The following is a 25,681-nucleotide window of genomic DNA, read 5'->3' as shown; positions in this document are numbered from 1 at the left end:
ACGCCTAAATCACTGGTGGGCGCAGTCTTGCGAACAGTGGCGCATTCGAGCGATTGAGAAGGCCTCCACGGGTTGGTCCAAGCGTGGCACCGTCCTTAAAAAGAACAGAATGAAGCAAGTTGAATTGAAGCTTATTTTTTGTGTACAGTATAGAACCTTTTCGCTGAGTTCCCGTAGGCGCCGCCATGTTTGATCACGTGGTGCCGCGTCTATTGCTTGCCTCAGCCTGCCTCCGCTGCCTCTGTTTACAACGGCGGTGCACGCCACCGATTTCACGCAACAATCCGCCATTTCTGCATTGGTTGCCGGTATCGACTGTTTGAATGGCAGGAAAATTTCTCGAAAGCTTACGAAGACATATTCATTCTTCTCAACTCCTTACACCTCGTCCAAATGCAATCCGAGCATTGCCGTATGCTGCACTTACTAGAAAGCAGGGTTAGTATGTGTTTACCAAGATACTGTGGTATGTACTTTCTGCCGCTGTAATAAATCAGGATTACTGTCATTCTTTTATCGTGCTTTTTCCTTTTTGGCAATGGCTTGGAACGCACGCGTCGTTAGGATTTTTGAATAAGTAACCTGTTATTCTGCGATGTCGTTATGATTTATTTTGTACGAATTCGTGAACGTGTCAATTGCTCGAGATTTGTTTATGCCACACTCCAAGCTCGATACATCTATTTTCTTAAGTTACGTGGTAGCTTACAAAACTAACGTAATTTCGTTCGTCCCTCGTTGACGTTGTGGTTCATGACGAAACGTTTAGCATGGAACATTCTTACGTATGATATTGTCACAATGTACTGACGGTGAATGACCACAGTGACACACTGCTAGAGTCTGCTAGAGTACAACTTCTCCGTCATGTATAAATCAGGACATCAGCATCAAGACGCTGACTGCCTGTCCCGTCATCGTGTGGATCCACCGGAGATGTCAAATACTGACTCGGACATCTACATTTTGTCCATCTCTGACTTGCTCCATACCGGGGACGAACAACGCCGCGATACTTTGCTTCGCACCCTGATGGACCGCCTAAGGTCCGCGCCCAGTGACCCTTCCCTCCAGATGTTCAGCTTGCGTGATGAAGCATTGTATCGTCGCCGCCTCCACGAGATCCTGCTAGTTGTTTCAAGGCATCTGCCACCCTCCGTGCTCCAGCAGCTACAGGCAGCTCCTGCCACTGGAAACCTGGGTGTAACCCGTACATACGACCACGTGCGACGCCGCTTGTGGACTGGCATGCATCGCAATGTGCGCCGTTATGTCGCTGCTTGTGATCTGTGTCAGCGCCGGAAGACGCCTGCATTCCCTCCTGCTGATTTGCTTCAACCTATCGAAGCCCCCACGCAGCCATTATTCTATGTGAGGTTCGACCTGCTTGGCCCATTTCAAATTTCCGCCAGAGGATACAAGTGGAGTGCACTCGCAACTGATTATGGAATAAGGTATGCATCACGCGAGCAAGTCCAACTAGCTGCGCGACCGATATCGCCGACTTTCTACTGTACGATATAATCCTACGCCATGGAACCCTCGCCAGTTACAAACGGATCGTGGCCGTTACTTCCTATCGAAGGTCGTTGATGATCTGCTCCGTTCATATGCTACCGAGTAGAATGTCGCGACCACTTACCACCCTCAAATGAATTGCCTCACTGAACACCTCAACTGCACGCTAACTGATAAGCTAGCCGTGTACGTTTCCGACGATAGGAGTGGGATGTCGGTCTGCCACCTTTACTTATAATTCGTCTCGTCACAACACCGCCGGATTCTTACTGTTATACCTTTTGTATAGGCGTGACCATACATTCCCCATGACCACGTTACTTGCCTTCGAATTAGTCCCCAACCGCTTGCGCCCGTGATGTTATTGCCCTGGCTGTCCAGTCCCGACAAATCGCTCGAGCCTTGTGACCGCCTTGATGTCTCTCCATTACAATCGTCGGTAGCGAGAAGCCCCTTTTCCCTGGTGCTCTTGTGCTCCTCTGGACACTTTCACGTCATGTTGGATTGTCCGAAAAACTCGTGTTGCGTTACTCGGGTCCGTACATGATCTCGCACCAACTCTCTGACCTGACTTACAAGATTGCAACGGTAAGTCAGTCTTCAATGCCTCCCGACAAAAGCAGCAATGTTGTTCACGTTGCGAGTCTCAAGCCCTATGTACCCACGTTATTAGATGCCCCCTAACCTGCTCCGGGATGGAGCTACCCCTCCGGGAGGGTGATGGTGTGGGGAAGAGAAGGACGAAGGTTTGTCGAGGAGAAGACGACAAAGACTGCGCCTGCTGTTTAGGCACTATTTCTATCTTCTGTAATTACATCCCCATTAACACTTGTACGCATGCCTTTTTCCTGCATGAATATGATTAAGCGGTCAAGCACGTCGGCTATCCACACATGAGTCGTTGAAAATTCCAGCATAATCGCTGGTGCTCGTTTGTCTTCCAGAAAGTACCGCACTATTTGCGTCGCACATGTCGCCTGATCACAAAAGTTCTGCGACAACATAGAAAACAGGAAGAATCCCGCCTTTCTAGGCGTACCCGACCCAGCGGTTATGCATCGGACCTTATGATCCCCCATGCGAGAATGCCAAAGTTGCCAATCTACTAATTAGGAAGCAACCTTACTATAGCATGTACCCCTACAGCATCTTTAGCATATTTTCAATTAATTGGTAGGCTTATCACCCTCAAAGAGAGAGAGAAGAGGAAAGGCAGGGACGTTAACCACATGGAAGTTTCCAGTTTGCTGCTCTGCACTGGGGAAGAGGGTACGGGTTGGGTAGGAGTTCACAGAGAGAGAGCCTCCTCAAACTGCACAGTGGGCTACGAGGAACGCGGTAGTGCTTGGGCTCCGGATTCACTTCAACTATTTGTTGTTCTTTACGTGCACTTAAATCTTAATACAGGGGTGTCTTTGTTTCCAACACCAGGCGAAACGCGATCACCAAGACCGAGATCTGAACCGCCGCGGAGGCGACGTGGTGAGTCTCGAGGCAACAATTGGCTCGGATATGTTAATCGTGAGTGAACTAGCCGGCGAAAAGGTTTTATAGAGTAAACCTTATGAACGAACCATTTCAGTCCTCTTGCACCGGGTTTGTCTTGCGTCCGGGTACCCACACCTCCCGGTGACGTGGGCACGGAAACACTTGTGCCATCTCTCCTACTTCTGCGCAACTATAACACCATCTACCTTCGCCGCTTGTGCATTGCCAGGAAGCCGGATGAAAGGAGACTTGAGCTATGTAGGGAAGACATCTGGGGACGGGAGAGAGTCGAGCGTCTTGATAACATTAGCTTTTGTAACGATTTTTACCGCAATATTCGATGCTGCTGTAACTAACAAAAACCTCATCTGAAGGATAATACCATGCGGATATTGGAAAAGTGCGCTGACAAACCAAGCTAGAGACCTTGAGCGATGCTAAATACTATTCAGCTTTAAAAACAAGAATAAAAATCTTCCTTTGCAGGCTTGCCACCAACACGGCGCTCGACACTACAGCTGTATTGAACTATAGTGTCGACATCGACAGCCATAATGACAAGAATCATCCCCTTATGAAATGTCTTGAAACTATCTATATGGGTACAAGCGGCTGGAAACTCGTGATGTTATGTGAGTATTTGGGATTCCTTTGACACGAGTAAACAGGTGCACGCATCAGTGGATTAGTATCAATGTAACTGTAGTTAACTCACAAACAAGGAACCTTTTTAGCAAGGTTTCCGGTCGTAGGAGTTATTTGGTGCTGATTGGTCGTGGGCACACTGACATAAATTGTCGTGAATTGACAATGATATGAAGGCATTCCAATAGCAACGTATTACTGTCTGCACATTTTCAGTGGGTCGTGTGCCTTTATAACTCTGCATCACTTAGAAAAGTTCGCCTCCTCTACAAAACCAGTGTTAAGTGACGAGGTTTGCCTTTGAATTAATAAATAACAGTTTAGTTTTCGCGTACCATGAAACCGTAGCTCCTTCTTTATCAACCGAGACATAGTGGAATACGACAGGACTAGTTATTATCCTACGACGGTATAGATATCCGTGTCCATCTCAGTGCTGAACGGGAATATTTTTGCAGATTCGAATCTAACTGCAGCAAGGGGTTTTAAAGAGTTTGATTGCTGGGAGTTTACCGCTTCTAGTATGCTCCTGGCTCAATTATCTCTGCGGGCATTGCTTACCCAAACACACTTCAGATGGTCATGCAAACACCCCCCTCCCAGAACCACCGTAACTCGAAGGCTGCTGCGATCTTCATTTCGGAGCCAGATATTCCAGAATTCAAACGTGCATTCCAATTACGGTGTCTGTAACATGCGTTACAGCTTGTGCAGCCCAGAGACCACAAGTGGGCCTAGGAAGGGGAGGGGGAAGCTTTTGAATAAAAAGCTTCCCCCTCCCCCATTGGTATATTCCAATAGACCGAATCTCCACTTTCAGACCATTGCCACCAGAGGTATTGTTCTCCTAGCTGTTGCTCTTAGCGTAAGGCTAGAGCTTGCACTGTTAAGTGGCACAAGAAACTTGTGTAGAACCACAAAAAACCTTCTGGTCTCTCATTTTCTGGCTGTCGAAGTGGCGCATGTAAATCATCAAAGGCGATATTTCTTCTGAGGGCACTACGCTTAAGAGTGACAATGAACTTTCAATTGCAAAATATTTTGATACCTGCTTAAGAAGTTTATGCCGGAAGCAGACTTATTGTCCTGTCCATTGCTTCTATACTTACTGCCCAGCAATCACGCATGTTCGAGCAACACAAAAGTATTCGAGCTTTAAGATACGTATACTGCATCGTCAAAAGAACGAATAAAAATGCTGCATATTGTTCCCGAATTCTGCCAGTTCTCATGCCGACGGTGTACAAGGTTCTGCAACCTGATTATCCCCCCAAGTCCAGTACTGACGTATTCAAGGCGTTCGTCTCGCATTTGATTGAAGAAAGGAAGTCAAAGAACAAGGTAAAGTGGCAAACTACTAGACGCTAGTGTTTACAATGCATCAAACTTGGTGCAATTTTGACAGAAAGTCGAAATTCTAGTCAGCGTATTCATGACCGGGGTGGCAACAAGCTTAGTTAAAAGAAGTGGAAAGTGCAATTCACTGGGAGCTTTATGGAAGCTCAGATAACCCGTTCCAAATGATCCGAATCTGGTAGGAACGCTCGATTTCGCGTGCAAATCAAAGGACTAGTTCATTAAACTTTCCGTTCCTAAGCTTTGTTTCCCAATGGCCAGCCGCTTTCGCTAATGATAAGTTCAGCATCAGGACTGGCTGAAATTTTTCTCTTACAGACAATTCTGCGGTACGAGCTTCTTTGTGAATATGGGCGCAGTCTCATGAAACTTGCATGCGAATGTTGCGTTGAGAATACCCTTCAAACCTTTTGAGCGTGGTAAATGGACCTTGCAAGTAATCAGGTTCGTGTCAGCAACATGTAAGCTATATGTTTCCTCGTACCCACATGGTACATATTTTCATGCACTATTTCTGGTGTAGAGCGGGTGCGTCGCTTCAAGCCCCGCGATACCAATACTGTAGCCAGCAAATAGCGTTGCATATGATGTAACTCAGTAACAAGCCAGTGGAATAAATTTCAGCTTCGCAATATTGCTCTTGATGATCGTGGAAACCTCTTTTTTCGTTTCGCCTACTGCAATGCCTTATAATTCGCTGGGTCACAAAGCTCATGATCAATGACATCAAGTTTAATTTCCATCTTGGCCAGTAGTGCACAAAGTATTTGCTTTGCTTAGCTCTGTAAGATCATGAGAGGTCACTAATACTGTCGTCGCAGAATATGCGAGGTCTTCCAGATACTGGGAGAGCTGTGATTCTGCACGATAGCTAGGCTGCAATTTGCTTCACTGTGTATATAACGTAACTATTGCTTCGCAAAACTTCTTGTCTCTGGACGATATCCGTGTGGCAGTGCTATTTTATGGGGAGCAGACTTTGCTAATATATATCGTAAGACGATTCAAAGGTTGGCGCCCGAAGGAGAACGAACACTAAAAGCTGAAATGTGTCGCGGAGTCGTTTTACTTGCGTGACTGGACCACTGTGAAATAAAATAGTTTATTTGTACTGTTGAAGTAGAATTTAAAGCAGTGACTTGCTCCATCACTTCATCAACTTCTTGGTTTGCAGGAAGAAGACGATTTTCTTCAGGTACTTATGAACGCTGACTACAACTGGGAAGATAACGCAGCAGCTAAAGCTGAGAACGCAGAAATTAAGAGTAAGCGTCGTCTGCCTGTGGATAATGCTCGTAGCAAAATTGGTGGAAAGACACAAATGAGCCCATGTCCTTCAATGGCGTGTAATCTGTTTTCGGAAATCCCGCCTCACAGAGATTGCGACTATCACTTGTGGTGCTCGTACTGTCTCCCGCAGCTTAACGCTTTGCATGGCAGAAAAATGTATATTCGTGACCCTCCAAAAATGTGGTTAACCTAGCACTTGCTATGCATATAAGTTCTAAATGAATACACATTGTCTGTATGAAAAGTTTTTTTTAAGTCATCTGAACCAAATGTGCAGCGAAACGCGAAAGACAATGGTTCCGCATACTGGGATAGGTTTCATGTATTCCTTCACGAGTGTGTAACATTGAAGTACGGTTCCTCTTTAGAGTCAGTAGGCCTTCTTGCGGTCATGCCAATAGAGTGTAGAAGTGAAGTATGCACAGTCTCTGTTGGTATTTTGCCCTTTCAGCCCAAATTTTCTTCAATGCCAAAATATGTGACCAAACAGAGTGGGACTTTTTTCGGTAATGCAAATATCTTCAATTGTTTCCTGCCTGCTTTCGCGACCTAAGTTTTCTTTAATATAGTTCCACACATGGGAGCAGGGAGTGAACAGGTGCCTATGACACCTGCCAGTATTTTAATAAATGCATCAGATAAAAAAAGAACCGGGAGAATTGACGGATGTAGCAGTGAAAAATTCTTGTTCGGCTAGATGATTCCGAGTCAATAAATACAAATGAGAATGTACATTCAGTCGACCGCAGTGAAGGATAGAGTAGAACGTGTCTTGTCATTTGTCCTGTGCTCTTGTTTATACTAGTATGGTTTCCTTTACTCAAGCGATGGCATTTTACGAGGACATAGTGGCATAAATATTTTGAGCAATAAACCCTTAAATCAAAACATCTATTATGATCGCTTTCCCGGGTAGCGAAGCTACCGTGCCATATAGAACGTCCGGATATTTTCCGAGCAAGCTTCTTAGTGTAGGTTTCACACCCTCAGAAGAGACCCACGGAAGGTGAGCTAACCCTCGGATAACTCACCACATCATTCAGCCAACACGTAAAATAAAACGGCTTCTAAGCACACACACACAAAAAAACATTTCTACTGCCATTTCTGTTGATCAGAACAGAACCTATAAAAAAGGTACGTACGTCATGAGGCATTTAATTTAGTCACACTCTGGCCAGCACTCAAAAGTTGTGGTGTTTTAGAGCGCAGCTTATAGGCGCCCATTCCTGCGTCGAGCGTCTTCGTCAGCGGCGGCGGCGTAACCGAGCAAACGAGCACATCGAAGATGAAAGCGAACGCGGAGCGTAGCAGGGGATGAAAGGCGCGAGGAGGAAAGCGGCGAGGAGGGTGCAGCGGAACATTGAAGAGGAAAGCGGAGGAGCGTATGGCGAAAGCGTGAGAAGAAAAGTGTAGTGCGGCGACAATGGCTACGAGGTGGCGCCAGAGTAGCCCGCGTCGTCGGTAGGTCGGTCGGCGGCGGCGGCTACCAATCTCACCTACGCGTCGCCCACGCGCCGGCTCTCGCGATCTCCAGATTAGCGAGGCAGTCGTGCCACGATTCGCTCCTTTGCAACGTGCCGCACGAGACAGATTGTCCACGACAGCCAATATATCGCGAAATGAAAACACGTATAGAGCTGCTCTCAAATTTCGCATTAGGGAGTATCGTAATCGTCGGTGAATTTTTTAAGAGTCTGTAGAGGATGTGACAAAGCCGGAAACAAAACTTGTGACAACTTCGCAGTTAAGGAGATTACGGAACACTGCGGGGAAAATTTTCAGAGCGTCCTTCAAAGTGTAACAAATATTTGTCTCGGGACGCGCCAAAGGCGGTAACCCGTAATATCAACGGTAACTAAAGAAGGGTGGCAAATCAGTGCTGCGGGAGCCTCCAAGGTGGAGGAAAGTAGACGAAAAGTACATATTGTTTCCTTTCTGGCTTCGGGCTGCAACTCGCGTGGATGGCATTATTTTGGTTTCAACTAAAGGAGGAGTTGTGTTTATGTTGCTTTTTTTAAATTTACTCATACTGTTGGCCTGTCGGCCGTTACAGGGTGGGTCAAAAGCAGCACTTCAACAATTAATGCAATACATGAAAATTCCAACATTACATTACATTACAACATTATATAATATTATTGTAAAAAATGCAGGAGATCCAACGAGCTGGTATGTATATACAGCAAAGCTTTGTGTCAGTTCATAAAGAATTGAAACAATCGTTAGTGTTCATTGAATGTCCGCACAAAGTGACACAAAAGAATCTATACCGGCATTGTAGAGAGGCTAATGCAATGCCGGTGCCACTGGCGCGGATTCGTGCACCATGTGTCAGTGGTGTAAGGTGGGTAACCTACATAGAGCAGTTTTCGAAATTTTTTTTAGTGGCACGAGCATCGAGTGACACTCTTGTTTGTTGTGTGACACTTTCGGTTCACCTCCTGAGACGGCCGGGGACGAAATTCAGAAAAAAATATTTAAAAATAGTACAGTACAAAATTCATGGGTTTCATTACGGATATAGTATCAGAGCACAAGTTTAGTTACAAGTTAAGTTACTGAACTGTTTCAAATAATTTAAATTGATTAGCTAAGACGACCGGGGATGAAATTCAAAATAAATCAGAAACAAATGAAAAAATAGTACAGTACAAAATTCATGAGTTTCACGATAGATGTTATATCAGAGCATAAGCTTAGCTACAATTTGAGTTACTGAAGTGTCTGGAATAATTAGAATTAAATAGATATCACTGATTACTGCACACTAATGCACAGAACACCAATGCCGAGGTGCGAGTGCCACTAAGAGACGCCGAAGTCAAAGATTTGGGTCGCCTACCGTTTTTTTTTTTTCTTCCTTTTTTTTACATTTTGCTATCAGCTGCGGTGAAATATGAGATGAGTGGTGCAATGCGCGTATCACTCCTAATGAAAAATAAGAAAGCGACGACCGCTTATCACTCAAAAACTACAGGCTCGCATATATTCCAAGCACATGCTGTAAACTTAATATCTTTTTGCTCATAGGTTCCTCAGTTCTTAAACGGGCAAAAAAAATTGTTATCGTAACATCACGGTTTTAGAAAACATTTCACAGCAGTTATGCAGGTGGTATGGACGCTACACAAATAATGTGCATACACGACATCACCGGCCAGCTTGATGTACTGCTGTGGATTTTCATAAATGTGTTCGATGAAGTGGCGCATGCCAAATTATTGTACAAGTCAGGCTGCGTAGGCATACGGTATCATATTATCAAGTTCATTAGTACCTAAAGCCTCGAAACAAGTCACAGTGTATTCAACATGGTGGTCGCAGGCAACGTATAGCGAGCAATGTGGGTTGTGAGCGTTCCATGGAGTACGTCATGCCCCGTGACATGCAAGCCTGCTCACACTTCACGAAAAAGGCTTTCTTTTTTTTTTTTTTGCCACTGCTAACTGGAACGCCAAGTATTAGCACGATTTGGAGAGGATATCCCGAAATCAGTGTTAGAATTTAGGATTTCTGCTAAAGGGATTCGACTTTCCACCTAATATCCCATTTGCAATTACGACATTGGCTCTAGTGTGAATAATGAGAAATGTAACTAGTGAAACATAGTACAAGATACAAGATTATTGCCTTAAGTAATGTCCACTACTTAAGTAATCCCCCGTGAATGGTGAAAGCGCACTATCTACCACGGGCATTTTTTTATTGCGATAGCAATTATATGGACACTCAAAAGCAGATTTCTGCCGTCGGCGTCGCCGTCGGCGTCGCCGTCGCCGTCGCCGTGAGGTTCCGTATGACGTCATTTGGAGATGAAATCGTCGCCGGTGGTAAGTGGTTCTTGAGGGAAAGGGAAAGGTTGGCGCTATCTTCTGCAGCCCTTGAGGGAGCACGGCTCAGCGCCATCGTCGCCGCGCGCCGAACGCTGTATGTGCGAGTGAAAGGGCGCGAGGGGCGCGTCTTTCACGGGGAATGAACGCACGGCGGAGAACAAACGCGCGTTCTGCGCCGTGCTCGCTTAAGGGCTGCAGAAAAAATGTTATGTAACATCACGGTTTAGAAAACATTTCACGCAGTTATGCAGGTGGTTAGGACGCTACACCAATAATGGCATACACGACATTCACCGGCCAGCTTGATGTACTGCTGGGATTTTCATAAAAGTGTTCGAGGAAGTGGCGCATGCCAAATATTGTACAAGTCAGGTTGCGTAGGCATACGCTGTCATCTTATTAAGTTCATTAGTACCTAAAGCCTCGAAACAAGTCACAGTGAAAAATTTCGAATCATTCCATCTTGTTTGTGTCATTTTAATTTTTGTCTTCCCCCAGGAAAGTGTATCGGGGCCACTGATGTTTTTACTTTATGTGTAGATGATTTGGCTTATGCGATCCCTGGTGTTGGACGTATTTGAATATTTGCTGATAATTGTCTTATCTTTAAAGATATCACCGTGGTTAGTGATCACATAATTTTACAACAATATTTTAACGGTACTGATGAACGGTGTGCTTATTGGAACACAGAAGCGAATATAGCTGAAAGTGTATTACACGTAGCGACGAACATCCCTAGTCAGAATACATACTGGTTTAATATAAGCTCCTTTTATTGGCAGCAATCTAGCCTGATTTTCGCATGTATTGTTTATATCTGCTTCAGCAATATGTAACATGTTGTTCTTAAAAAAAAAGCTAAATGAGATGATTCTAGTAGTAAACAACAAGCGCACAACTATTGCATTAGATTAAACAAAGCGCGATTTTCTGGGACCCTTGATATGAAAAAAGTATAATTAAACTAGAGCGTGTTCGAACGAAGGCCGTAAGGTTTGTTTTTTATAAATGTAGAAGCGCTGACTCGCTATCATTTTTAACATGGCAGCATATTATTGAGCCGCTGGGATTGCGCACTATATGCCGGTTGTTGGTTTTAAGGCGACAGCGTTAAGGGCCCCGTGTCGCAGATAATCCGGCGTCGGCGTCAGTGTCGGCGTCCGTGGCGGAGAAAATCATCCCGAGTCACCCCGACCGTGTAGGCCCTCCGCGTGGTGCAAGGTGTCAAGGAACAAAAACTTAATTTCTCACAGTGAAAGCCTTCAGAAAAATGGTAAAGTACGACTTAACCACAACCTATAGAAATGGTGGCGTCGGACTGTTATTTGAATGTACGAGAAAGCATGATTCTGTTACGAGGAAACTCAAACACAAACCCCTTTTGCCAGCATTTCTACCATACCAACAGGGGAGTGCTCGCGTATGCTACTTGCGAAAATCTTATTCAGATGGCGCTATCATCCTCGGCTGGTCAAATTGGAACTTGACCAGCCTAATGCGTTTTGGACACGCTCGCACGTCGGGTCAAGATGCAAACAATATAAAATAATAAAAAAGGTCCTAGGGCCTTCACATTTTAATATAACATGACTTATATTGCCCCTGAAAAAAAGTCTTCCCAGCAATACATTTCTGTTTAAAAGTGAAACCAACTTTAAGGGAATCGGTGTAAGCTTGGTATTTGCATGCTGGCTTTCCCATGTCCTGTGTTTCAGTGAAACCGACTCAAACACAAATGCGACGCGAACGGGTCCCGATAATGCTATCGCAGTCCACTCTTAAGGCGGCGGTCCCACTCCAGCGGCACGAGCCCCCCGTTTTCAGTACTTTTGGAGCAACCGTGGCGGCTCTTCTACTTAAGATATGAAGTTGTCGTATAAACCATAAAAAGCTTAGTTCTTGTAGATTCCAACTATATATAATATAAAGAAATTGATTGGTGTGATTTAGAAATATATGTTCAAGAACAAGCATGAGATACATGGTTTTTGCGAACTGTGTCTCAGTTCTGACCATATTTAGAAGAAACTACCGCACTTACTGCATTGCGGCTTGCTCTGTAGCTTTAGGACATATTTATCTAGTTCCTAGACGTAGCAAATTAATTTTTAGTTTTTACTTTTTGGATAATTTGCTTTTGAAAATTGCCAAATATTGCAATCTTCTGTTGTAAACAGCCCGGCAACTACATGCTCAAGGAAGCTAAATGTTGGGTAAAGTAGAGTTCAAGGAATGTCCATTTAGGACACAAAATTTCATTCATGTAACTTTATTAGTTTTAAAGCGCAGCTTCGCAGCTTTATTACCTTCCCGCAAAACTGGGCAAAAATAAAACCCGAATTCTAAATATTGCTTACTTTCGGCCGCATTATTAGGAAAACTAATAAAGTTAAACGAATGAAATTTTGCCTCCTAAATGGAAATATTTCGATCTCTATATTACCTAAAATTTAGCTTCCTTGAGCATGTAGTTGTCGGGCTGTTTACAACAGAAGATTGCAATATTTGGCAATTTTCAAAAGCAAATTATCCAAAAAGCAAAAATTAAAAATTAATTTGCTACGTCTAGGAACTAGATAAATATGTCCTAAAGCTATAGAGCAAGCCGCAATGCAGTAAGTGCGGTAGTTTCTTCTAAATATGGTCACAACTGAGACACAGTTCGCAAAAACCATGTATCTCATGCTTGTTCTTGAACATTTATTTCTAAATCACACCAATCAATTTTTTTATATTATATATAGTTGGAATCTACAAGAACTAAGCTTTTTATGGTTTATACGACAACTTCATATCTTAAGTAGAAGAGCCGCCACGGTTGCTCCAAAAGTACTGAAAACGGGGGGCTCGTGCCGCCGGAGTGGGACCGCCGCCTTAAAGGCGAAGCTTAAGCGTCCTCCAATTTTTTTGTTTACACGACACACAAGTTATCGTTTTTGTTCGACTGTATTGCGGGAAATATTGCACAAGACCTGCAAAATGTGTCGGGCCACGTAACATTGAAAAAACGTGCCGCAGTTGGGAAGAATTGCTGACGGCCTTTTTCCTCAGAGATTGCTGATTGCTACGAGAAATACCTGTTAGTAGATGCAACTATTACCCTGTTTACTTTTATTTTTGGGTTGTTCCATCTCGTTACGCCCCACAGTTGTATGCGGTATTGTAAAATAACAAAGTCGTGTAAATACGCTTTTCAGAAATGTCACTGGACGAGATAACAGCCCAGGGGATAGTGTTCTTCAGTGCTGGCGTAGAGACCGTCTCGATGACCCTCAGCCTCACGACTTACTACCTGGCCCTTAATCCTGATTGTCAAGACAGGGTCATTACAGAAATAGACAAGGGGCTCACAAAGGTATGAAACGAATACAATGCTGTTTACTTGCATCTATCATATATAGCATACACCGCTGTACTTCTATAAAAGAGATAATACTCAAAGGTGTCAAATGACACTGTATTACCTTTTAAATACGTGGTATTCATCTATCCAGAACTAAGTTTTTAATTCTTAGCATTTCATTCTCATAAGCGACGCCTAGTGTGAATATTGGATGGACCAGCCAAAACTTCTATTGTGTGTGGGTATTTTGTCAGGCATTTTAAACAAGCTTTCATGAAGCCCCATTATACAGTAGCTTGAGTACTGCGTTCAGGCCGTGCAGCAGTTCCACCACGAACAGCATGTGAAAAGGGGCTAATGTGTTTTTGCGTGCAGAACTTGACAGTCCTGGCAACAGTGACAAGATAAGCGAAACATTTTCCTCTCTTATGTTAATAATGCCATTACTAGTTGCGCATTGCCTCATAGCCATGGCGTTTTACCACCAAACAAGCGTTGGTGCATTTGTATACGGACCTTCGCGGTCGCATTCTTATAAGGTAAGATGCCTAAATCTTCGCGTGCATGAATGAGGGTACGTATTTTAAAAACCAAAATGATTCGAAATGGGCTCTTACCCACCCCAGCCTATGCCCACTCCGCTGTAGAACCACACTCATCATTGTAATTGCTTATTTTCTGCTTGCGCTCTTTATTGTCATTATGTCTGTTTGCCCGACAAGTATGAGACAATCGTAATTACATTTTGCCCTTCTCTTTTTGAGGGTTATCTTGACTGTCATCATCATCATCAGCCTATATTTATGTGCACTGTATGACGAAGGCCTCTCCCTGCGATCTCCAATTACCCACGTCTTGCGCTAGCTGATTACAACTTGGGCCTTCAAATTTCCTAACTTCATCACCCCACCTAATTTTGTGCCGTCCTCAACAGTGCTTTCCTTCTCTTGGTATCCATTCTGTAACTCTAATGGTACACCGTTTATCCATCCTACACATTTCATGGCCTGCCCAGCTCCAATTTTCCCGCCTAATGTCAACTAGAATATCGGCTATCCCTGTTTTTTCTCTGATCCACACCGCTCTCTTCCCGTCTCTTAACGTTAGGCCTAACATTTTTCATTCCATCGCTCTTTGTGCGAACGTTAACTTCAAGTTTCTGCCCTATATATTAGCACCGGTAGAATGCAATGATTGTACAATTTTCTTTTCAACGACAGTGGTAAGCTCCAAGTCAGGATTTGGCAATGCCTGCCAAACACGCTCCAACCCAATTTTATCCTTCTGTAAATTTCCTTCTCATGATCAGGGTCCCCTATGAGTAATTGACCTAGATAAACGTACTCCTTTACAGACTGAATTGTTGTTCCCTTGCCAGGCTACTGAACATTATGTTTCTCTTCTGCATAATAATCTTCAACCCCAGTCTCACACTTTCTCAGTTAAGGTCCTCAATCATTTCCTGTGATTCGTCCCCATTGTTGCTGAATAGGACAATGTCATCTGCTAACTAAAGGTTGCTGATATATTCGCCGTTGTTTCTCACTCCTAAGCCTTCCCAGTCTGAGAGCTCGGATACTTCTTCTAAGCATGCAGTCAATAGCATTGGAGAGATTGTGTCTGCTTGCCTGACCCCTTTCTTGATGGGTATCTTTTTACTTTTCTTGTGGAGAACCAAGATGGCTATGCAATCCTTGTAGATATTTCCCAAGATATTCACGTTTGCCTCCTGTACTCCTTGATTACGCAATGCCTGTATAACTGCTGGGGTCTCTACTGAATCAAATGCCATTTCATAATCTATGAAAGCCATATAGAGAGGTTTATTGTACTGTGCAGATTTCTCGATTACCTGATTGATGACATGGATTTGATATATCCCTTCCTGAAGCCAGCCTCTTCTCTTGGTTGACTGAAGTGAAGTGTTGCCCTGATTCTATTGCAAATTATGTTGGTGAATATTTTATACAATGCTGAAAACAAGCTAATGGGTCTATAATTCTTGAATTCTTTAACGTCTCCCTTCTTATGGGTTAGTATTATGTTGGCGTTCTTCCAGCTTTTTGATACATTTGAAGTCGTGAGGCATTACATATAAAGGGCAGGAAGCATTTCGAGCATGATATCTCCTCCATCTTTGATTGAATCGACTGTTATTCCATATGCTCCAGCAGCTTCTCCCCTGGTCATGTCTTTCAAGGTCCTTCTAACTTGATCGCTATTTATAAAAGGAACCTCTGTATCCTGTTCATCTCTACTTCAAATGAAAGTAGCTTGACTGCTCTGGGAACTGTACAGGTCGGTATGGAATTCTGCTGCTTTTACTATGTCATCGATATTGCTGATGATATTACCCTGGTTATCTTTCAGTGCATACATTTTGCCTTGTCCTATGCCAAGTTTTCTTCTGATTTCATGCTGCGTCCATATTTTACTGCTTCCTCGATCTTTTCCACGTTATAATTTCGGATATCCCTTAGTTTCTTCATGTTTATCACTTTAGAGAGTTCAGCGAATTCTATCTGATCTCTCGAGTTTGACACATTCATGTTTTGCCCTTTCTTTATTAGGTTCTTTGTTACTTGGGAGAGCTTACCTACTGGTTGTATTGGTGCCTTGCCTCCCACTTCAACTGCTGCTTCTGAGAACCACCTAGTTACGGTTTCATTCATTACCTCTACGTTGTCTTCATCTTCCTGTTATAAAGCTGCAGATTTGTTTGGGAGCACCAGCCTGAATTGGTCTGCTTTTACCCCTACTGTGTCTAGGTTGGTCTGTTTCAACGTGACTAATTTTATTCTTTCTCTCTTCAAATTGAGGGAAATCCCAGACCTCACTGACCTATGGTCACTGCACTTTACCCCACCTAACACTTCTACATCCTGCACTATGCTGGGATCGGCAGAGGGTATGAAATCTATTTCATTCCTTGTTTCACCATTACGGATTTTCCTAGTCCACTTCCTATTGCTGCATTTCCTGAAGAAGGTATTCATTATTCGGAGCCTATTCCTTTCCGTGAATTCTACCAACATCCCTCCACTAGCGTTCCTTGAATCGATGCCGTAGGTGCCATTTGCTCACTCACCTGCCTGCTTTTTCCCCACTTTTGCATTGAAGTATCTCATGGCTACAGTGTACTGAGTTTGCACCTTTCTCATTGCTAATTCAACATCTTCATAAAACTGTTCTATTTCTTCATCATCATGACAGGAGGTGGGGGCGTAGGCTTGTACTACCTTCATTTTATACCTCCTATTCAGCTTTATTACGACGACTGCTACCCGCTCACTAATGCTGTAGAATTCATTAATGTTGCCCTCCATGTCCTCATGGACTAGAAATCCTACCCGAATTCTCTCTTATCTTGAAGACCTCTGTGGCAGAGGACGTGGCCGTTCGCCATCACTGTAGAAGCCTCACCAGTTCTTCTAACCTCACTAAGGCCAATAATGTTCCAGGCAATACCTGATAATTCTTCAAATAGCCCTGCTAAGCTAGCCTCACTCGATAGGGTGCGTGTGTTGAACCTTGCCAGGTTCAGTTTCCAGTGGTGGCCTGTCCGGACCCAGAGATTCTTAGCACCCTCTGCCGCGTCGCGGGTCTGACCGCCGCCTTGGTCAGGTGCACCGTAGCCGCTGGGGACTGAGGGCCGTGGGTTAATAGTAGGAGTCATGAGGAAAGTAGTGGGCGAATACTGCACCAGGGAGGCCATATCCTGTTCTGGTGAGGGAGTGAATTTGTTGAAGCTTAGTGGGCCTTCCTAATTTGGTGTCACCTTGACTAGTCTAGCCCCACTAGCTCTCGGCGATATTTTTGCCGGTGTCAGGCGGGACTCCATGCCTGAAAATGTAGTGGACGGGAGGAGGATTCCAACTTACGACCTTCAGATTAGAAGCTGGTGGTGGAATGGAGCAGAGGTAGAACACCCGGCTTCTATTCTGAAGATCTCGACTGTACGTGTTCCGAAATTCGGGGGGGGGGGGGGGGGGGATATCATTTATTTCTGGCGTTGCAGAAGTGTAAGACAGGAAGCTTGTAACTTTTCATGCCTACGTGCTTATGTCATTGGTGTACATTATTGACTTCAACTACAAACATCCTCATACACCTCCGAGCAAGGGATGCCGGTTAGTATGCTGACAGAGTTCAGAAAATGCAACTAACGATCAACAGGCGAAAAGCACCTGCTCCCACTGCCTTAAACCTACCGACTTTGGAACTTGAAGAGTAAACAGCTAATATGCTTCTTTTTCTTTCTTTCAGGGGGAACTAACATACGATGCTCTGCAGGAGATGCCGTATCTCGATGCCTGCATCAAAGAGGCAATGAGAATTTGCACTCCCGGTTCGATGTAAGCACCATGAGAACGTGATGCCACACTGTGTCTGTCTGTCTGTTTGTTTTTATGGGTTTAAGCAAAAGCAACACAGGAATAGAGCACGTAATTGCGGTAAGGTTTGCCAGAGTATAAGCGCTCCCTGCATAATGCAACAAAGGCGGCTCAGAGAAAAACAAATTTACTAACGATTGGGCAAACCTTAGCTCGTCTCTCTAAAGCATGCTTAGATTCTGATGACTGTGACGTCTCCACAGCCACACGTGCATGTGTCAAAGGGGACACTGCTCACTTTGATTTATCAAAGTGACGTTTCAATACCTTGTGTCACCTACAAACTTGCCATTTTGTTCACAATGTGTTGCGCTTTCGTGCGCTCAGCACACCTGGCGCGTGCGTGGGGTGCCAGTTTTTCTAATTCTTTTCTCTTAACAGTATTAGACCTTTTCGTTGACTGCAGTAGTTGGCCGACGTTGAGGGGGACTTAGAGAAATTAAGGTTTGTATACATTATGTACAGGAGTGAAGTAAGCAAAATAATAGTACAAGAGTCATCGTTATGGCCGGCAGCAAATTGGATGCTGCGGCCCGCGGCAAGAACGTCTCACGCTTCTCAATCATTCTCTGGCTTATAATCCCTTCAGTCCGTCTGGCTCACGTCATTTTCAGCCATTCGTAGAGTCCGCACAGGTGTCGTCACTTTCCTCCAATCGTCGGGTCCGCGCATGTGCTGTCATTTTCATTCAATCGTCGGGCCCGTGCAGCTGACATCACGTTCGGCCAATGGGGATACTCCAAGAGCACTGTTTTCCGATGACCGCCTTCATCAGGCATTTCCTCCTCGCCTGGTAGGCTCTCAAATGGAGGGGACGCGTGGTTCCCGAACGACATTACAGAGTAGCAAGGCGGATTTTCCTGGGACGGGGGTCAACCACCTGGAACCGTGCCAGCTTCCAGAGGTATTTCGGGAAGCGTCACGCAGGGGAAGACAAAAAGCTTCATGCGCGACATACAAGGATGAGATCGCCAACCCTTTTGACGGGTCCGGTAGCAAGGTCGACGCGCACACGCGCACCAAGGTCGGAATGCGACGGCGAGTAGTTGTGGTCGAAGAACTTGACCGATGGTATTTATTGGTCCGTATCTAACAACAGCTAGCATTTTGACACGCTGTGTTAGTCGAGTCTGCCATCGGGACCGGCCCACATTTTCTGTTAGGTGACGGATTATTTCCAAAGTGGGTGAAATCCACCTATAACGCTAACGCATTGAAAACGTTTATGTGTTGTAGGTGCTCTTCAATATTTTGAGCCTTTAGATACCCATTATTGATTGCGTTTTATTTCTGGTTTCTTCTGATGAGACTAACAACGAAAATTTACCTTAAACAGTCATAGCATATATTACAAGCATAAGGACATGGGAATCACGAACAATTGCACTTTTCCCAGAAACTCAAACAAAATTAATTATGGGGATTTATGTGCCAAAACCACCATCTAATTATGAGGCACGCCTTAGTGGGGGACTCAGGTAAATTTGGATCACCTGGGGTTCTTTAGCGCACACCTAAATCTAAGTACACGAGCGTTTTCGCATTTCAACCCTATCAAAATGCAGCCGCCGTGGCTGGGATTCGATCCCGCGTCCTCGTGATTTTGCCCAGAAATGAACGCGAAACTAAAATCAAACCTTCCTACTCACTTCACACGTTGCCATTCACAACGGGGCTGCATGAAGTATAATGATATGATAAAGTAGCTTATAACAACAGAAAGCTGAGCAAGTTGGTAAAATTCATGGTACAGGAAGGCGGGCGTATGAAACGCGCACACAAAATGAGCAAGAGGATGAACACGGGAGGCAGTGTTTCTATTTATTTCTTTATTTATTCATTTATGATACCCTCAAGGGGCTTCTTCACGAAGCATTACAGAAGCGAGGGGCTACAAAGTACGATACAAGTAGAGAGACAGAACAAAGGGGAAAGGCAGGGAGGTAGGTTAACCAGAGCGGAAGATCCGGTTTCCTAGACCACGCTGGGGAGAGGGCGGAGGGGGAGGTAAAATGACAAGAAAGTAGAGAGAGAAAGAAAGGGAACACAAATACATAATCACAGTCGGTTACTGTCACCGCGTGCTACCACCGCACATCACAGTAGCTAGCACTTGTATGACTATAAGTGTAAGTTCAGGCTACAGCCGCTTGTCCAAGTCTGTTGTTCTTAAGAACTCCAACAGTGCCCTCGTCGCCCTCCGCAACAATGGCATTGTGATGTTGGCTTTGTAAAATCATTTCCTCAGTTAAAGGTATTTGATCAAATTGCGCTGTCACAATTGCGAGCGATCGTCTCTGTGAATTGTAGGGAGGGTAGTCACAGAGAAGGTGTTGAAGAGTCTCCTCGCTTCCACAGTCATCACACGAGGCGTCGTCGACCCATCCGATTCGGAAAATAAGATACTTCGTAAAGAGTACTCCTAGCCATATTCGACAAAGCCGGGTAGCTTTGCGTCACCAGAGTCCAGCTGGTATGCGAAGGTGGAGAGAAGAGTCTGGGCTGGTGCAGCCGGTTGTTTTGAAAATTTCCTGTGTTCCACATGAAGACCGTGGTATCCCAGGCATGCATTCAAACTTTTCTAGTGGCATCTGTCCTTTATAGCTGCATCGACTCTTCTTTGTCACCTTGAAAAGCCAACCGAGCAGCTTTATCGACGTGCTCGTTACCTATGACGGCGCAGTGACTTCGAAGCAATTGAAATGTCACGAGGTGTCCTTTCTGAGCCGGGATATGGATTAGTACTCTAATCTCCGAATGCCAGTTTCTCATCATACCGTATTGGTGAAGCAGTGCACCGACAAGGACAAAGTGGAGAAAGACAAGTATACACGACACTCGCTACTTCACCAGTACGGTATGATGATTAATCACCAACTCGCCCAACTTTCCACGTTACTGAACCAGTTCTTCGTGCGGTCCGCACCGCACCGCAGATTGTAATGACTGCAGCAGCCTTCGCGTCACTGAATATTGACCATCTTCGAGGTTGTTCTTGGCTGACGAGAAGACGTGCAGTGAGAAGAGCTGCACGTTCCGCAGCCATTCATGTCATTGTGACACGTATTGAAACTGATGGTGGTGGCTCTCGCTGGGAAAACCAGAGGAACACCAGAGAGTTGCTGATCCGTCAGCATAAAAATGTGCGTGGTCCGCGTACCTCTCGTGCAAAAGGATCAGAGTTAGTTGTTGAGTATCAGGTGATAGCTCTTTTTTTCTGATTCCTGGTACGGTGATGTGCATTGCCGGTCGAGCCAAACACCATGGAGGAATTGATGGCTTAGTTGCGGGGGTGAAGCCTGATTGAAGGCGGGTGTAATAATCCGAAATCGTAGTACAAAATGATGTCTGCGGCTTTTCTGACGGAAGTGTTGCAACATGATGAGAACGGGCATGGGAAATGTGCCTAATGTAGCACTCTCAGAACTTCCACCGCAATGTGGGTTTCTAATGGATGGTCTCAGACGATTGCAATAGTCGCCACTGTTGATGCGCATTTAGGCAAATCAAGGCAAACTCTGACATCCTCCTAGACTTTCCACCCGGAAACTTGAAAAGCTGGACGATTGCTGTCAGGCGCTGTTTCAAGTAGGGCATGTGTGGGCTCCATGAGAGATCTCTATCAATGATTATGCCAAGAAATGTGCGAGTCTTCTCATATGAAATGATCTGACCACTTATAGAGATGGCGTAGGGTATCATTGGTTTTCGAGTGAATGTCACCAGTGCACATTGGTCTGACAAAATTTCAAGACATTGGTTGCAGAGGTATACAGCTGTCAGAGTAGGCAGTTTTTTGAAATCTTGCATTTATCTGAGGACGTGTCACACCTGGAGTCCCTACACATATGACGTCTGCGTACATTAATATCTTGATCGCTGCTAGCAGATGTTAAACGAAACGAATGAGTGTGAGGTTGAATGGAGTGGGGCTTAGTACTCCGCCTTGAGGAACGCATCTTCAGGTCGTGCGGTTTGGCCATCGCCGGAACACACAATGTGTAAACAGCTAATTTGAGAATTTGGTAATATAAATAAATAGGTAATTTGAAATACATTGAAAAACTCGACCGCCAGGGCCAACTATCTCAAAAGCATCGAGAACAGCCTCATGAGATACGTTATCGTATGCCCCCTTGAGATCTAAGAACAAAGCTGTAGAAAGTCTTTTACTTGACTTTTGCTGCTGGTCATACGTAGTGAGATCAGCAACAATGTCTATTGATGAGCGATCTCGACGAAACCCAGCCATGCAATTTGGGAACATGTTGTAGTGTTCCAGGTACCACTCCACGCGGGCAAGGATACTTTTTTCCATTGCCTTTCCCACACAGCTGGCTATTGGGCGGTATTAGGTGAGGTCAAGTGGAGACTTGCCGTGCTTCAGGAGACGTACCAAGCGACTTCTATTGTTCGGGAACTATGCCATCTTACCAAAATAGGTTGTAGAGATCTAACCGTTTTCTCCGTGTGCAGTCACTATGGTTGCACAAGGCGCGGTAGGATATTCCATTTTGCCCCGGAGAAGAAGAACACATGCATAAAGAAAAAGCCGCCTCAAGTTCCTCCATTGTGAAAGTCATGTCGCGTGGATGTCGGGGATGTCGCAGGGTCTGGAGAGCCTCGACCAATTGCTTGGTCAGCAGTCTATGCACAAAAGTCTTCTGTAACATCAACATCCAGCCGTTTCTCAAAGAGCGCCAGCGCTTTGAATGGGAAGTGTTGTTCAGGGAGCGAACGCCGACCACGTATGGTTCTGCAGATGTGCGGAAGTGGCTTCCGGGGATCTCGTGTCTGGAAAAAAGTCTAACATCGAGATGCTAGTCTATCCATGCGACGCTGGATTTTCTTTTGTAATCGTCTGGCTGTCCTAAGGTCATAGATGGATTTTGTACGCTGGTATTGCCGCTCGCCATGGCGACGGAGAGCACGAAGTCGCCCTAACTCTACGTCCAAATCTTTGTGTGTAGACGAAACCGTGAGTGTGCGCGTGGCGTCTCGCATTGCACACTTGATTGTTTCCTCTAATCCAGAGGACAAGCCCTGTCGGCAAGCATCTTCCATGGCACAGTTAAAAGTAATCCAGTCAATTAATCGAATGGTGTTCCGTGGGAGAGACCTGGACATTTCTTGTATGATAAGGTATGTGGGAATGCGATCACTCCCGTGGGTCTCGATATATAAAAGCCATTTAACACATCTTGTGAACGAGCTGGAGGCAAAAAATAAGCCAATACAGCAGCCATAAATTATGCCTTATAGTAACGTTGGGCTGCCGTCATTCAGGAGCGAGAGGCAGTGGTTGCAGGCGAAGTTTGCTAGTCTGTGTCTTCTTGCATTTGTCCCTGTGCTTCCCCATACCATATGCCGCGCATTAAAATCTCCGATGATGACCCATGGAGCAGGACACACCGTCAGGATGTTTGTTACTCTTTTGGAGTCAGAATTACTTGAAGGCGATATCTAAACTAGATATAGGCAAAACGGCTCACTTCAGTGAGCAGCTCGGAACGTCTCAGCTCACTGAAATGAACCGGTTCATTTGAATGGCTCACCGGTTCACTTAAATCTCTAACCTGTGTTATGCATATTCTATAGATATTGGCTTTGAAAAGACTGATATATGCATAATTGAATATTCGTGTTATTGGTATTTTCGCTATGTTTGGGGAATATTTCTGCATATTTTAAATGCATGCGTTTTTAGTTGTAATAAAACTTTCATTTCTGATATTGGGGCTGAAATGCTCATGATACCGTAACAGGCAGAATGCGACGTACTTTTTTATTATATATATATATATATATATATATATATATATATATATATATATATATATATACATAACGTGATCGTCATTACAGGTGCCTTTCTGTATTTGTGATACTTTAAAATCAACTTTGGTCAAAATAAGAAAAAACTATTGTAAATTATCCTTTCACTTATTTATTCGCGTATGCACGCTCAGTATAATATGAGTGAGCTGTAACACGTACAAAATGAATGTCGAAATTATTTCTTGAAGTACAACACAAAAATCATACGAAAGATCCACAAAACTACCACGCGTACCTCTAGTTTTTTTTTTCTCGCTTTTTTTTTTTTTCCTTTCTCTTGAGCGCATGATCTATTGAGTGCAAGTTATATTACCACACAACAGATCATTGGCCTCATTTTATTGACGTGCTAATGATACATGCTCGGAAAATTCACAGAAGTGGTTGCCATGGGCACAGTTTTCATGAATACACTAATTAGCACAAATGACGACCAAGACCTAAACTTACAAGACCGTCTTCGAAGTGTTTTGCACCAGTGCACGATATTGGTGAGAGTCGTGAGACATCGCTGGAACAGCAGCAGGCAACGAACGGTGCCATCCTTTGCCAATTAAAGCTTCTTTACTTCTCCCTTAGGTGGCATCGAGTGCCACACCATAGGACGCACAAAAATACCAATCGGACTGCCATGCACGCCGCACACAGCGAGCGAGTACGAGTAGCGTGAGTCTGGCCACGCCAGCCACCACTCGTCGGTCAGAAAACGCAACCTCAAAACCCAGCAGAAGATCCGGTTCTGACGGAAAGGTTCGGCACGGCTCACTGAACGAAAGAGAACCGGCTTCCTCTCCGAAAGAAGCACCGCGCACTTACGGAACCACGGCTCACTCGGCTCACTCGGTCTTCCAAAAGAGGGGCTCGAAAGACAGTCTAGCGCGAGTGGGAGGACGTGACTCTTGCGAGGAAAAGCGGGAGGGCAGTTGCCTTCTCGCACCGCTAATACATGGCGCGGAAGTCGCACTCAGCAGAAGACCCGGCTCTGATGGAACAGTTCAGCACGGCTCACTGAACCAAGAGAAACCAGCTTCCTCTCTCCGAAAGAATGCCGCTCACTTACTGAACCACGGCTCACTTGGCTCACTCGTTCTTCAAAAAGAGCGGCTCAAAAGACAGGCGAGGGGTGGAGGCGACTCTTGCCAGAAAGAGCGGGAGGGCAGTTGCTTTCTCACACCGCTAATGGATGGCGTAGAAATCGCACCCCGCAGAACCCCCGGCTCTGACGGAACGGTTCGGTGCGGTTCACTGAACGAGGGAGAACCGGCTCACTTTCTCCAAAAGAACCGCCGCTCACTTTTTCTGAACCACGGCTCATTCGCTCTTTAAAAAGAGCGACTCATAAGATCCGGCTCGCTCCTGAGCGACCAGTGTCTAATCTAAACGCCTACATGTGTAAACATGAGTTCGCCCCTTTTACCTGTTGGGCAAAAATATTGGTTGTCATCGTGAGGCAAAATCGGCTGGCGAGCATAGGTAAATTCAAGACGAATAAAAACGATGACTTTGCTGCATGCAACATTTGTTGTGGATATAACGGCTTCGTATCCCAAAAATCGAACTGGTTTTGATATAGGCTAACATATCACACTGATAGGGAACATAGTGTATATAAACTGACGAAAGTCTGAAAGGAGTGAATTTGGTCCTCTTGCATTCCACTGGATGATGGACGCTTCCTTGACTTCTCCTCGAAAGGATGTGTGATGCTTGGGAATGTCTCTATTCAAGAGATTCAAGCACTGGGCTTAAAGTGTCCAGTACTTGCAGTGCACTTCGAGCAGGTGTGCTTTCAAGGTTCGACAAGATCACTCGAATGGCATCTATGAGGGAACGAAGCATTAAAATTACTTGACGATATACGTTGGCCGTGTCATCAGAGGCACGAGTAAGCTCCCGAGCGGGCTTGACAATCTGTGGTTATTTGGGTAGCTGCTGGCTCGGAAGCGCAGGTCATATAAGTACGATATAAC

At 44.9% G+C, this 25,681-nt stretch overlaps 1 protein-coding gene across 2 annotated transcripts in view; it reads left to right on the top strand.

The window, feature by feature from the left end:
• The window catches only part of LOC119446101 (cytochrome P450 3A41-like), a 58,943-nt gene that overhangs the window by 25,700 nt on the left and 7,562 nt on the right, over positions 1-25,681 (top strand). For both annotated transcript variants that reach the window (XM_037710450.2, XM_049663901.1), the window contains 5 exons: positions 3,493-3,638; positions 4,877-4,992; positions 6,182-6,272; positions 13,334-13,491; positions 17,746-17,834. In XM_037710450.2, the coding sequence (XP_037566378.1) occupies positions 3,493-3,638; positions 4,877-4,992; positions 6,182-6,272; positions 13,334-13,491; positions 17,746-17,834 (600 nt within the window). The remainder of the gene's footprint in view (positions 1-3,492; positions 3,639-4,876; positions 4,993-6,181; positions 6,273-13,333; positions 13,492-17,745; positions 17,835-25,681) is intronic.

Source organism: Dermacentor silvarum, chromosome 3 (genome assembly GCF_013339745.2).
Source record: "Dermacentor silvarum isolate Dsil-2018 chromosome 3, BIME_Dsil_1.4, whole genome shotgun sequence".
NCBI classification, from domain to species: domain Eukaryota; kingdom Metazoa; phylum Arthropoda; class Arachnida; order Ixodida; family Ixodidae; genus Dermacentor; species Dermacentor silvarum.
Note: the sequence above shows the minus strand (reverse complement) of the source record. Positions and strands in the feature narration are given on the sequence as shown.